Genomic DNA, 15,863 nt, shown 5'->3' on the forward strand with positions numbered 1-15,863 from the left:
TATTTGGCACATGTAATGAAACCTATTTGTAATTCCTGGTTTAGGCTCCCAAAATCATTTCCTGGGCTAGTAAATAAGGAATCCAGTAGAAACAGGGACAAGAGTGGATTGGAGAGCCAGTACAGAAGTAAAATTATTTGATTACTAGATGAGAGAAAGATTCAGAATTTTAGATTGTGAATCTAGGTAACAATACCATTAAGCAAAGTGATCAGTATCATAATGATAGAGTAACACATAACATAGAATGTGTTTGGATTCTTGGGGAAGAATGATACTAAAGTTTTGACAAAGATCTCACACATCTCACTAGCTAAGTCTTCACGTTGACTTTTCAGTGGAACTCTATTGTAGGTCTTCTGATCAAGTTAGAAGTGAAGAATCTTTCTCTCCAGGCTCTAATTCCTTTCCTTGTAATTAGGTAAAAAATTCTTACTTTGTGTCCATATGTACCTAACTCAATTACTATTCTTGGAATTTTCCTAAAACTAAGTCTTTCTCTCTTTATTCTGGGATTATGACTCATAAGATTGGCTTCTTAACTGTAAAGGCTTTACATTATTTTTTGTTGTCCTGTTAGCATCTCCTTACAAATATACTCATGCATTATAGGCCATTGGCCATGGACACCATACATCTTTGATCTATTAATTGTTTAAATCAAGTTTGTAATGAGTATTAGAATCTCTAAAACTCATTTTTACTTGCCTTGCTCTGGTTGTTAGTACTAAAGGAATAAAAGGGATTTAGCAGTGTTAGGTAATGAATAGGTCTGCTAGTGAAGGAAAAATGCAAGAAGGTACTGTTGTGCTTCCCACTTGCAACCAACTACTGAATTATCCATAGTGATGACCAAAAAAGGTAGTGCAAATGATTCAGTCTTTGGATGAACCCTAAATTTATCTTGAACACATTGGTTTTCAAGGGGAGAAAATTAGTTTTTTACCTTTTTGCTCAAATGCTGCATAAATCATTAATGAGGTTAGTGCAGTGAAATAATCGAAAGCCAGGAAATAGGCAACCTAAATAATAACTGGTTAATCAGTACTTCAGAATCACAAGTTCTTTGTATTTCCAGGGCAACAGCGGTCTGGGTCAGGGAAGTGGTGAAAAGTCACTACTGTAAGAGAGTGTCTGACGAGTAAAGTTCATTTTGCCAGCATCTGAACATATGGCAAATTAGTGTTTTTCCAGACTTCTTTGTGCTGGCAGGGATTGGCCTCCTAGTAACTTGGATTTCTGTTTGTGCCAAAGAGAGGATGAATATTCTCCATAAATAATTGTAATTATCTTCTCATTGAAGCAACATAAACTTGGAATTCAGTACTGTTTTCTTGAATAGATCATCAATTTTGGAAAGAAGTGGAATTAAATTTTCTGTTTTTACAAATGAATTGCTGGTACAAAAATTAATAAATTTTGTATAGGTTTGCCTTTCCCAAAAAAGTATTTTTCGGTTGAAGTACTTTAGGTTGAAATACTACATTTTTCTCTTTATGCTGCTTTTATTTGGTAGTGGTTCCCCCCCCCAATACTGTCCATTTAAAATTCTACAAGTTACCTTGTCTCCTTTTTAAAAATACAGTTAGTAACTTAAACACTTTAGAAGATGTTAAAGAATGCTGCAACCTAAAAGTTCTTAATTTGGGTTATACACATTTTACTTAAAATTAGAGTGCATTTCTTCAGTAATTGATAAAATCAAAGTTTTGTGGGGTTTTTTATTTTGTTTTTGTGTGTGTGTGTTTTGTTTTGTTTTTTATTTTTTGGGTTTTTTTTTGGGGGGGGTGCTGAAGGTGTCTTACAAAGTATTTACTCTACCAGATACTTGTTTTTAAATATATGAGTGAACTGAAGAGGAAGAGGTGAGGGCCAAATAGCAGGATCTTCCCCTAAGGTTAAAAAAGAGAGGTTAGGGCTGCAGACAACCACTTTGAAAATTAGCACTTTCTGCTGGAATGAGAGTGGAAATGTATATTTCATGTCTCTTTCCTATTAATAGGGGATGACTGCTTGAGCCCCCAGCCCTGGATTTGTATCCTAGCACAACCTAGTGATTGGAGAAAGTTACTTATATTCCCAATGCCAGCTTTCCTGTATGTAAATTGGGAACAGTAACTGAGCCTGCCCCAGAGAGTTGTTACAAGGGTGAAGGACCCTACTTACACCTTGCACCATATCAGTGGGGACTGCCTGAGCACAGGGACAGCTTCATGTACAGCAGCAGCTGTTGCTAATCACTCGTTCCACTCCCACCTCCCATGCTGTCCTCAGCCTTGTAGTTATTTCATCTACCAGTTTTACTCTTTCATTTTACTCTTTATTTTTCCCTTTTCTGGGGGGGGGGTGTCTCATTCATTTCTCTCCTTCGTAAATTCATTCATTGATTTCTTCAATAAACCTTCACATTTAGTCCCCAGGAATGGCTGAATTTTTCCTTCCCCAAATTTCTCTCACCTGCCCCTTCCCTTCCCCTCTTGTTACAATCGCTCTTATTTAATCTGGATATGCTGTACACGTTATTGTTATAGTAGTTGCTTTAAAGCACTGGTCTGGTTTTGTGATTCTCATGTTGAAAACCATTGTAATGGTTTCTCACTACATTTTCAATAACGTATTAACTGAACTGACATCCATGACCACATCAGGTCTACCCCATAATTCTGCTTCATTCTTTTTTTTGTTTGTTTGCTTCAAATGTTTATTTATTTATTTTGAGAGAGAGAGAGCAAGCAGGGGCGAGGCAGGGAGAAAAAAGAATCTCACGCAGGCTCTGCAATGACAGCATGGACCCCAGTGAGGGGCACAAACCCACAAACTGTGAGATCATGACCTGAGCCGAAATCAGGGTTGGTCCCTTAACTGAGCCACCCAGGCACCCCATGTTTCATTCGTATCTGTAACTAACTCCTCTCCTGATTTCTCAACCTTTCCTGCATATTAGAATCCCTGAAGATGTTAAAAACTCCCTTGCCCAAGTGCACCCATGATCTATTAAATCACATTCTCTGGAGAAAAGACCTAGGTATCAGAAATTCAAAGTTCACCAGGAGATTTCAATGTGCAGCCAAGATTGGGAACCAGTTTTAGAGCATATTGGATTTATCATGTTCTATTTGTTACAGTCTCTTTTGACCTACTCATCTAAACTAATGGTAGACTGCAAGCTCCTTCAGGAAGGGAAACAGCTTATGAGTTTTTCTTTGGAATTAGCTAAAGTAATCTATCACAGTATCTTGCACATAGTAGAGGTAATTTCTTAAAAAAAAAAAGTTTATCTTGAAATAAAGATGGAGCATGAGCAGGGGAAGGGCAGAGAGAGAGAGAGAGAGAGAGAGAGAGAGAGAGAGAGAGACACTGAGAGAGAGGGAGAGAGAGAGGATCCCAAGCAGGCTCTTGCACCTTCAGCATCAGTGCAGAACCCAAGGTGGGGCTTGGACCCACCAACCATGAGATCATGACCTGAGCCAAAACCAAGAGTCTGACGCTCAACTGACTGAGCCACCCGGGCAACCCAGTAGAAGTAATTTCTTAAGCCTTGCCAACACTTCATACTTACTCATACTGCCCCACTCCTGGGCTTTCTGATTGCATCCATCCTGCAGAATTATATTCCAAGGCATCACCCTTAGATAGTTACAGTAAGTTACGCCAAATTTGGGTCCCTTTCCATATTCATAGACTGAATCCTCCTCTTCTTCCATTCCCTCATTGTTTTATCTCAGCATACCACAACAGACTTGCCAATGGAAAATGAACTTATACGGTCAACTGAGTAGAGTAGGAGCAAGGGTACCTTTCAGTTTAGGTAGCACTTTGAAAAGTATTGGCAAAATTTCAATTTTTTGCAGATGGTCTCTATAAATTTTTGAGTTTAGGACTCTTGAATATTGAGTATTGGAACCCTTTTTTTCTTTATTATGTTGTTTTATTTGTTGTTTATAAATTGACAGAGCTTCATACTGCTTTTATTTGTAAATATTTCACTAAAATTGACATCCCATCAACTTTATCATGATAATTTTGTCATTTAAGATAGCTGTTTGATAACAACTAGACTGAAGAAGGACAGGTGAGATCACTATTTTCACTCACTGATTCCTAAACAGTAAATGTGTTATATTGGCCTTAGTTTGAATTGTGTAATACAATTATGCCAGTAGATGTTTTATTTGATATATCAAAAATTTGACTTTCAAATATTTTTCTTTTTTTTTTTAATGTTTATTTTTGAGACAGAGAGAGACAGAGCATGAACAGGGGAGGGTCAGAGAGAGAGGGAGACACAGAATCTGAAACAGGCTCTGGGCTCCGAGCTGTCAGCACAGAGCCCGATGGGGGGCTGGAACTCACGGACCGCGAGATCATGACCTGGGCTGAAGTCGGATGCTCAACCGACTGAGCCACCCAGGCACCCCTCAAATATTTTTCTTTAATGGAGCAGAAAATTCTCACAAATTATCTGAATATGCTTGAGTGACATATTAGTGTCAATGTCTATGTGTATCTTACCAGAGCTTAATATTGGTGCAAGCAGATATACCCCTCTGTGGAGAATGGGAGTCAGGAAGGATTGCAGGAGAGAGATCCCTGAATGGTTGTGTTCCCATCAGTTATTGTTTAGCTTCATAATGTAATTGGAAATGAGGAATTTCGAAAGAAGTTGAATTTGAAACTTAGGAATAGTGTATTCTAAATAGCTCCTGTAAGGCCAAGAAAAGACATGAAAATCTTTTACGATAGTCTTTTAACATAATGGCATATTGATTTCACTACAATCATGTTAGGATCTCTAAACTTTGTGTCTCTCATTTACCAAATTCACGTTTGCCTTAAATTTTTTTGTGTATGTATGTTATCTGACTGATGGGCTGTTAGTAAGATAGCAGGAAGTGAAGTAAGGGTGATTCATTTTTGAGCTTAACTATTATCTTCCTTCAATAGCATTTTAGTGTGTTAATATAATACAATTAGGACATTGAATAAACCATAATTTTTTGAGCACAGACTTGCCATTACACATTCCATTTACAAATTTGATTAGTTTTGCTATCATGTTAACTTTAACATGAAATTTTTCCAATAGTACCTATGTTTTATAGCACCCTCAAGTGTTATGTTAGATTAGTTAGTTGTTTGAATTCTTGTTATCTAAGGCTTTTTATGTCAGTGGTTGACTACAGGAACTGCACTATAAAATATTCACTTAATTTGTTAAATATGTCACTCATCTTGAATGACATAAAAACAGTGGTATCCTGGGGCTAGTTTATACTAATTTAAGAGAGCTAATTGTTACATTTTCAGGAATTTTGTAAGCCATTTGTGAAACAGCCATTATTAAACATTAAGGGATATGAACTTAGTAAGCTATTTACTCTGAGAGGTGGTAGAAACTCAAAATGTATCACTGCCCTAGTTATGTTATTATTATTCATACTCTTGTTTTTTAAAGTTTATTTAGTTTTGGTTTGAGAGAGACAGAGACAGCACGAGTGGGGGAGGGGCCGAGAGAGAGGGAGAGAGAGAATCCCAAGCAGGCTCTGTGCCGCCAGCACGGAGCCCGATGCGGGACTTGAACTCATGACACTGTGAGACCATGACCTGAGCTGAAATCGAGTCAGACACCTAACCGACTGAGCCACCCAGGCTCCCTATTATTTATATTCTTGAGGTAGGTTTTCTGGTCTATTATGCGGTATTTTCACCAGACTGCTATGCTGTTGTGCATTTCTTCCTAACTCTGGGCTCGGTGACTTCACACTGGTATCTTGAAATATTCTTCGGTGGAAGTACCTACACCACGGAAATCAGCAAGTACCACACATCAGGGCTGGATTTATTGTTCTGCTTATGGCCCTAGTGCTGAAGCTGAAAGAAGTCTCAGTTTAATAAAATTTATACAAGGGAGAAATAGTACAACAGTAGAGTATATACCATGTTAAATTACAAAAGAACTTATTAGGAAGAAGTCTGCAATGAAGTTCCATTTGACATTATCATAGTTTGAATAAAATAGTCTGGTTTTGCTGACCAAGAATTGAACACAAGTCAATGAAAGCATTCTGTGAGAATTAGTTGTCTATATGGAATTTACAGTAAAAAGTATTACGTATTTTGCTATTATTTATAAGTTGTATGCTACACATCCTTATGTTATTAAAATTTGTAAAAACCTTGTGTATGGGGTGCCTGGGTGGCTCAGTCAGTTGAGCGTCCGACTTTGACTCAGGTCATGATCTCGCGGTCTGGAGTTCGAGCCCCACGTCGGGCTCTGTGCTGACAGCTCAGAGCCTGGAGCCTGCTTCGGATTCTGTGTCTCCCTCTCTCTGACCCGCAACTGTTCATGCTCTGTCTCTCTCTGTCTCAAAAATAAACATTAAAAAAATTAAAAAAAAAAACCTTTTGTATACCAACACACTGCTATAAGCCTTGGTGATTTAGCCGTTTCCATTTTCACTCTACATTTATGGGTGTGCAGACTGTTAGAATTGTATTATATGAACTCCTTTTTTGATGTTTTGCCTCTTTGAAATTAAGTTTTTTTTTTTTAATGTTTATTTATTTTTGAGAGAGAGACAGAGCGTGAGAGGCGGAGGGGCAGAGAGAAGGAGTCACAGAACCCGAAGCAGGCTCCAGGCTCTGAGCTGTTAGCACAGAGCCTGACGTGGGGCTTGAACTCACGGACTGTGAGATCATGACCTGAGCTGAAGTTGGATACTTAACCGACTGAGCCACCCATGCATCCCTGGCCTCTTTGAAATTAAAATCTATGTTGTTGCAAATGGTAATAGACAGCATTACGTTAAGTGAAATAAGTCAGATTGAGACAGACAAATGCCATGTAATATCATTCATGTGCAATGTATAAAACAAAAGAAATGAATAACCAAACAAAAAGCAGAATCACACCTATAAATATGGAGAAAGAACTGGTGGTTGCCAAAGGGAAAGGGGTTGGAGAGATGAGCAAAATGGATGGGGACGATTTGGGGCAGATACACGTTTCCGGTTATAGAATGGATAAGTTACAGGAATAAAAGGCACAGCATAGGGAATATAGTCAGTGATAGTGGAATAGTGTTGTATGGTGACAGATGGTAGCTACATTTGTGGTGAACACAGTGTAATGTAGAGTATTTGAATCACCATGTTGTCCACCTGAAACTAATATTGTGTGTCAGCCATACTCAAAAAATGTTTTTAAATTTAAAAATGCATATTTAAAATACAATAAAATAAAACAAAAAAGAAATTAAAATTCAAAGCTATTGGAGACTGCATATTTCAACAGTGTTTTTGAGGTATAACACACACCATGTAATTCATCCACGTAAAGTACACAATTTAATGTTTTAGTATATTCACAGGATATAAAACCATCACCACCATCATCTAATTTTAGAACATTTTGTCCCTACTAAAGTCCCTTCTTTGTACCCATTAGCAGTCAATCCCCATACACTCCTCTTCCTCGTTCAAGGCATCCAATAATCTGCTTCACATCTGTAAATGTGCCTTTTCTGGACACTTCTTATAAAACGAATCAAGTAATAGGTGTCTTTTGTTGTGTCTGGCTTCTTTAATTTAGCTTTATATCTTCAAATTTCATCCATGGCATAGCATGGATCAATACTTTATCCCTTTTTATGTCAGAATAATATTTCTTAGTATGGTTATACCACATTTTGTGTATATATTCAGTCCAGAGGCATTTTATTATCTCTATTTTTTTGCTGTAATGAATATGCTGCTGGATTTTGTACAATTTATTTTCTGTGGGCCTATGTTTTAATTTCTCTTGAATATATGTGTGTACTTAGGGCTTTTTCAGTCATCTGGTAAATCTGTTAAATTTTCAAGTTCCTGTCAGACTTTCCAAAGCACCTGCATCACTTTGCATTTCCACCAGCAATGCATGAGAGTTCCGAGTTCTCCATATCTTTGCCTATACTTATTTTTGATTATAGCAATCCTAGTCAATGTGAAGTAGTATCTCATTGAAATTTCGATTTACGTTTCCCTGATTACTAATTCTGTTGATCATTTCTTCTTGTGCTTACTTGCCATTGGAACATCTTCTTTGGGGAAATGTTTATTCAAAATCTTTACAATTTTTTTTTGTTTTAGGTATACAACATGATTATGGTGTAGATATATAATGATTATATGATTACAATGATTATATGTAATGAGACATATATCAAAATGGTCACCACAATAGGTCTGGTTAATATCCACCGCCACCCATAGTTACAACTCTTTTTTTATGATAGGAACTTTTAAGATCTTAGCAATTTCAAAAATGTAATACAATATTATTATCTATAGTAACCATGCAATATATTATATCCCCAGGATTTATTTATTTTATAACTAGAAGTTTATACCTTCAAAATTTTGACCATCTTTACCCATTTTATCCACATCCTACTTCCTGACCCTGGTAACCACCAGTCTGTTCTTTGTATCTATGAGTTTGGTTTTTTGTTTGTTTGCTTGTTTTTTTACATTCCGTATATAAGTTAAATCATATGGTATTTGTCTTTGTCTTACTTATCTTAGCACAATATCCTCAAGAACCATCCATGTTGTTGCAAATAGCAGGATTTCCCTTTTTTTTTTTTTTGTGGCTGAAAAATATTCTTTGTGTGTGTGTGTATAATACCACAATTATGTGGTAGCACAAAATGTGGCTTATATACATATGACCACATTTTCTTTATCCATTTGTCCATCAACAGATAGATACTTAGGTTGCTTTCATGACTATTTTTTCCCAACATTCATAGCTATTGTAATGAAAATGAGGGTGCATGTATCTTTTTGAGTTAGTGTTTTTGTTACCTTTGGATAAACCCAAAACTGGAATTGCTGGATCATATGGTAGTTCTATTTTTAACTTTTTGAGGAATATCCATACCATAGTGTTTTTCATAGTACTGCACCAGTTTACATTCCCGCCAGCAGAGTGCAAGGGATCACTGTTCTCCACATCCTCACCAACACTTGTTATTTCTTGTCCTTTTGATAGTAGTTATTCAAACGTGTCTGAAGTGATATCTCGTTGTGGTTTTGATTTGCATTTACTTGATGGTTAGTGATGTTGAGTACCTTTTCATGTGCCTGTTGTCTGTTTGGGTGTCTTTGGAAATGAGATTCAGATCCTTTACCTATTTTTGTAATTGGAATGTTTGTATTTTTAGCTATTGAGTTGAACGTGTCCTTTATATAGTTTGGCTATTAACCCCTTATCGGATATATGATTTTCAAACATGTTCTCCCAGTTCTGTGGGTTGTTATTTCACTTTTTTGATGGTACCATATTCAGCATAAAATTTTTTTTTAAATTTTAATACAGTTCAATTAATTTTTCTTTTGTTGCTTTTACTTTTGATTTTTATAACTTGGACGACTTTGCCTTACCTAAGTTTAAAAACATTTACTTCTATGCATGGTTTATTTTTTTAAAGAATTTTAAGTTTTAGCTTCTACATTTAGGTCTATGGTTCATTTTGACTTAATTTTTATGTGTGGTGTGAGGTCGGGATTCCATGTCATTCTTTTGCATGTGGGTATCCAGTTGTTCCAGTACCATTTGTTGAAAAGACTATTTTTTCCCTGCTGCATTGTTTTGACACTCCTATTTAAAATGAATTGAAAATGAGTGTAAGGGTTTATTTCTGGAATCTCAATTCTATCCCATTGATCTATATATCTGTTCTCATGCCCAGTACCATGTTGTCTATTATGTAAGATTTATAGTAAGTTTGAAGTCAAGAAGTATGAGACTTCCAAATTTCTTCTTTTAAAATATTATTTTGGCTATTCTAAGTAACTTGCATTTATATATAAACTTTGACTTGTCAATTTCTGCAAAAAACGAGCCAAAATTTTTAAATGGGGATTACACTGAATTTGTAAATAAGTTTTTGGAATATTACCATCTTAACAATATCAAGCCTCTGCTCTGTGAGCATAGGCTATTTTTCTATTTATTTGGGTCATTAGAAGTTTTTATAACAATGTTTTGTAGCTTTCAATGTATGAGGCTTGCACTTCTTTTTTAACTTTTTGTCTAAATTTATGTTTTGTATTCTAATTTTTAGATGCCATTGTAAATGAAATGATTTTCCAAATTCATTTTTGGGTTTTTTATTGCTAATGAACAGAAACGCAATTGATTTTTATATATTACTTATGAACCTCAAATTTGCTGAACTCAGTTATTAATTCTAACAGTTATTTGGTGGATTCCACAGAGTTTTCTATATACCGGATCATGTCATATACAAATAAAGATAGTTTTTTCTTCCTTCTTTTCAATCTAGGTGAACTAACTTCCTTCCTTCCTTCCTTCCTTCCTTCCTTTCCTTCCTTCCTTCCTTCCTTCCTTCCTTCCTTCCTTCCTTCCTTCCTTCCTTCCTTCCTTCCTCCTTTCCTTTTCCTTTTTATTTTTCTTTCTCTTTCCCTTTCCCTTTCCCTTCCCCTTCCCCTTTCCCTTTCCCTTTCCCTTTTTCTTTTTCTTTCTCTTTTTCTTTTCCTTTTCCTTTTTCCTTTCTTTTTTCTTTCTTTTGCCTAATTGTACCTCCAGTAAAATATTAAATAGCAGTGGCTAGAGTAGACATTCTTGTTTTGCTCCTATTCATAGTGGGAAAGCATTCAATCTTTCATTATTAAATATTGGTCATGGTTTTTTTTATAGATGCCCTTTATCATGAGAAAATTTCTTTCTAGTTTATTAAGAGTTTTTCTCAGGAAAGTGTATTGTTTTTTGTCAAATGCTTTTTCTGCATCTATTGAAGTGATCTATGCTTTTTGTCCATTATTCTTTAATATGGTGTATTACATTAATTAATTTGGGGGGCACCTGGATGGCTCAGTCAGTTAAACATCTGAATGTTGATTTAGGCTCAGATCATGATCTCGGCTCAGGTCATGATCTCGGCTCAGGTCATGATCTCCCAGTTCATGAGATGGAGCCCTGTGTTGGACTCTGTGCTGACAGCACAGAGCCTGCTTGGGATTCACTCTCTCTCCCTCTTTCTCTGCCCCTCCCCAGCTCCCACATGCACACACTTTCAGAATAAATGTATAAACTTTAATTTTTATATGTTAAACCAACCTTGCGTACCTGGGATTGTCCTACTTGGTTATGGCAATTTTGAGTTTTAATGAGTGTGGATGTAAATTGAACTTCATCACAATTGCAAGCAGATCCATATGACAGAAGGATAATAGGTGATGTCCCTTCCCCAATGCATGTGATTTCAATATTATCTTGAGTAACACTGATTTCTTGAAAGTATACTAACTGTTAACCACTGATGGTGAAGCATTTCCTATATATGTTCCCATAGCCCAATTTATACCTTCTGTACTCTAATTCTGTACTCTAATTCATACAACCTGTAGTTATATGATAGCCACCTAAAAATTTCAAGTCTTAATCCCTGAATTTTGTAAATGTTGTCTTGTTTAGAAAAAGAGTCTTCATAGATGCAATTAAGTTAAGGATAGCGAGTGAAGAGGTTACCCTGGATTATCTGGTTAGACCTAAATGCCTTCAGATAAAATGAGTCATTAAGAGAAAGAGACACAGGAAGGAGAGACACATCAAAAAGAAGAAGGCAACGTGACATGGCCTCAAGGCATGGAATGCTAGCAGCCACAAGACTGGAAGAGACCAAGAATGGATTCTCCTGTAGAGCTGCCTGAGGGGGTGCAGCTCTGCCACCATCTTTGAATTTGGACGTCTGGCCTCCAGGCCTATGAGGAAATAAATTCTCTTGTTTTAAGCCTCCTATTTGTACTAATTTATTACCAAAGTCACAGGAAATCAGTATACACCTCTAACAATTATGTTGGATATTTTTTTTCTGTACTAGACTGTGAACTCCACAAAGACCTTGATCATCTGTCTCATACACATTGGTAATTTTAGTGCCTAGTAAAAGGCTTGGCGATGTATTTGGTCTTTCTGGGATAATTGTTGAAGGAGCAAATAAGTAGGCTGTGATTCCTACATCGCTCATATTTTATTAACTGTATACAGTCACTATGTTTCTGATTATCCAGCAAAGGAAACGAGAGGAAACTGTAAGTTTTATGAGTTGGAGAAAAGACAAAATTTTATGTGTGTTTTTGCTGGTGGGAAGAGCTAAAATTTGGATATCTAGCCTAGGAACAGTGGATGTTCTCTGAGGAGTGGGTGTAGGTTGGAGTGATTGGGGGATGGGCATCTGAAATGGTGCTTCCCAGGCACTGTACTCTAAGCTACCTCAGTTTTTCGGGGTAGTTACAGCCATGCTTCATGCAGTTTCTCTGTACTTTCACTACATATGCTGGTCTTGTATCACAAGACATTAAGGGGTTATCCATGAGACCCATGTATAGAAGAAGAGATGGTTTAAGATGTTAAAGGAGAGAAGTGAGAAAGATATAAACCTAATGAGGAATCACCTGCATTCTAGGTAACTGTGGAGGAGTGCTTCAAATTTAACAGAGGTGAAATACACAATCCACATATATTTGAATATATACGCATTTGAATATATATGTAGTTATTTAAATATATACGTATAGTTATTTAAATATGCCATTTGACTCATTGACTGCATAATAATTTAGCTCAGATTAATTACTCTCTTATGCTGTATACCAACATTAATGCCTACATCATGTTATTTCAGATTATGCCTCGGGGTCCACATAAGAACATTGTGTGTGTATGCACGTGTGTGCATGTCTGCATTTGCAAGTAGGAAACGCTTTCATATAAGATTAAATGTCTTTCTTGTCTAATTCCTAATTTCTTATTCTTTTCTTATGAATTTCTTCTCATCATTTATGGGAGCTTTTTGCTACACTTTGTACCACCATGGCTTTTACCCTGTGTGAATTCCCACTCACATCAAATTCTGTTTCTTCCAAGAAGCTACCTCAGCCGGAGGTGATACCTTTATTCTTTCAACTCCTATAGTATGTTGTTTACATTTTTATCCCAATCATTAAAATGACAAGAGCTGCTATTTGTCAAGTGTTCACTATATGCCAACCCATTGGGTCACATCCTTTTCCTATGTTATTTCATTTGATTACAATTCTGTGAAGTGGCCTCTATTATCTCTGTTTTCCAATTGAGAAAACTGAAATTTGAGAAGAGTGAAATTTAGGGGAATTTCAGTGATTTGCACAAAACATACAATTTCTGAGTGGAGGGTCCAAAGTTCACACCTAGACTATCTCTAGAGCTTCCATTTTTAACTTGAACACTTATTGCCCCTTAGTCTAATCTTAAATTATATGGTGTTTAAGGTTAGGGATTCCATATTATTTCTTTTATTTCTCTAATAACAGCTTCCAGTACCCAGCAACTCAATAAAATTGATTGGATGAATGAATCAATATTTAGAATGAAATTATTGTAGTGAAAGTTACTAAGCCTTAAAATATGTTTTAGAATAATTTAAGAATGTTATGCTGATGGCTATAAAACTTAAAAGATGTTATTTATGGGTAAACATGATCAGTATGCCAAATACCTTTTTTCATATTTCTTAAAGTTCTATATGTAAATGTGTGAAATTATGCAATATTCACTCACAAGTTTTTAAAGTTTCCTATCAGATGATTTGGTTCAGTTTATCAAAATGTTTTTGTTTAATTACCTCTTTGTGGTGAATATATATTTCTTTATTAATTTTGTGTCTTTTATTTATTTATTTATTTATTTATTTATTTATTTATTGGTTTTTTTTTTTTCCAGGATGGTGTAGGGGTAGATGAGAAGCTGTCTTTGCGGCGGGTAGCTGTGGTTGAAGATTTCTTTGACATTATCTATTCGATGCATGTGGAAACAGGGCCAAATGGAGAACAAATTCGGAAACATGCTGGACAAAAGAGAACTTACAAAGCAGTAAGTTAAAAAAAAAAAAAGAAAATAGAAAGGCATGCATTTTGGAATTTGATATTATGTATGTTTGTTGAAAATGGTTTAAATATTTATAAATAGTCTATCTTTAATATAAATTAGACCATATCATGGTCACACCCAACATGTAAACTATTATTATTACTGATTCTGTTTTGGTCGTATATGCACTAAGTCTGTTGCATATAATTTAAATCTGTCTCTAGCACTCTCATTTTGTTTTCTTTAAATATACATAAAATGTGGTAGTCCCAGTCAAATGTCCACAAATGGAAAGATATATTTGTGTTACATATTCAATACATAATATATATTCAGATCATAAATATATGATATATGGACTGGGTCATATGAACTTTTGTACTACCACTATAGTCTTAACATTCCTTCCTTTCAAATCATATTGTGTATTATAAGTATTTCCATTTAATACTTATATTCACATGGATAAGAAAATTTGATGTACTTTTCTTGTGTCACCTTATATTAAATACATTTGTCCTGAAGAGTATGTATTTCTTAATTTTCCAGAGTGGAGGATTAAAATATATGTGTTGTTTTCATAGATCCAATGCCCTTGAACATTTTAAAATGAAAATAGACAATTATGTATATCGTGAATTATGTGGAAAATAGATTTAATTAATTGTTAGATATTGAAATATTTTCAAAATGGAGTTATATATTATTTCTAAAGTTTCTAATTATATATACAGTTTGACCTAGACATTTTAATCTAGCTTTTATTTAATCAAACATTTTATGAAATCATCTTATAGATATTTCATCCTTTCTGGGAAAATTGAACAGTAAATTATTCTTTTCCAATATGAGCAAAGTATACATCAGAAGTGTTTTATCAGCAATCAAAAATAATATCCTTTTTTAGAATTCTTATTGAACTTTGCTTTTGGCTACCTTTTTATTGACTGTTTTCAGCTATATTGATACACAATATCAGTCTGGATCCATTTTTTTTTCAGATACAGAAAAATGTGTGAAATGCTCAAAGTTTCAAATACAGGTACATATGTTTGAAAATTAGCTACTGAGCATAAGAAATAGCTTCTTTTCCATAACTATTTTTTGCTATATTTCCAGGGTCATATTGAATCTTTGTAGTTGCATAATAACCCCTAATACATGTTGTATTTATCTCTCCTTCTCTATGGTTTTGTTTCTTGGCTGTTTCCAAATTGCATGGTTTGTGGGCAGGCACTATTGTAAGTTTCCTTACATAATTCTGCCACATAAACTTTCTTTTGACTTACATATCCTAGGAGACATTCTTATCATGACTAATGGCAATGGCCTAGCTTCTTAAAATATTTTTATGTAGACTAATATTACTGAACATACTCATTTTGCTTGTCTCCTAAGCCAGGGTTTTATCTTTGGATATTGGATATTAACAGGAAAAAATATACATCGATCTACTAATATCACTAACTGTGTACCCTTAAGATAATGCATTTTCATGAAATAGCTACCTGAACTTGATAGAACTTCGTATGGTAGGAATGCATAAGTTCAGTTGTGAAATGGAAACAAACGTGTCAACAAAAAAGTGGCTTCATTGTCAATAGTAGTGTGGCAGCCAAATCTGTTTAGGTGCCAAAAGCAATTTAATATGATTTAATCTTTGAAGTGTATTTATTAGACACCTTTAATTGAAACGGAAACATGATGTAGACCCAACTCTCACCGTTTTCTTAGATGAAATGTAGGGAATGTGATCCCTTGCCATGATTCTTGCTAGACACTTCCAATAAATTGGTAAACATGTTTCCAACATGTATTATTTTGCATTAACATTATGAAAATATTGTATGCATTTTGGGGTGGAAATACCAACTTTGGACATATAAGTAGCACTGAAACATCATCCATTCCCTCTTGAGAACATCCTATTTGAAGTTCTTTTCCCAAG

The 15,863-nt window shown here is 35.2% G+C and overlaps 1 protein-coding gene across 4 annotated transcripts in view; it reads left to right on the top strand.

Moving 5' to 3' along the window:
* The window catches only part of NOL4 (nucleolar protein 4), a 442,954-nt gene that overhangs the window by 89,599 nt on the left and 337,492 nt on the right, over positions 1 to 15,863 (top strand). For 3 of the 4 annotated variants that reach the window (XM_047087052.1, XM_047087055.1, XM_047087056.1), the window contains exon 2: positions 13,769 to 13,918. In XM_047087052.1, the coding sequence (XP_046943008.1) occupies positions 13,769 to 13,918 (150 nt within the window). Of the gene's footprint in view, positions 1 to 13,768; positions 13,919 to 14,894; positions 14,958 to 15,863 lie in introns of all 4 variants that reach the window. The other variant, XM_047087053.1, reaches the window with a different exon arrangement.

Source organism: Lynx rufus, unplaced genomic scaffold (genome assembly GCF_022079265.1).
Source record: "Lynx rufus isolate CCGP_SWC_20201006 ecotype Redwood Valley unplaced genomic scaffold, mLynRuf1.p SCAF_22, whole genome shotgun sequence".
Classification (NCBI taxonomy): Eukaryota; Metazoa; Chordata; class Mammalia; order Carnivora; family Felidae; genus Lynx; species Lynx rufus.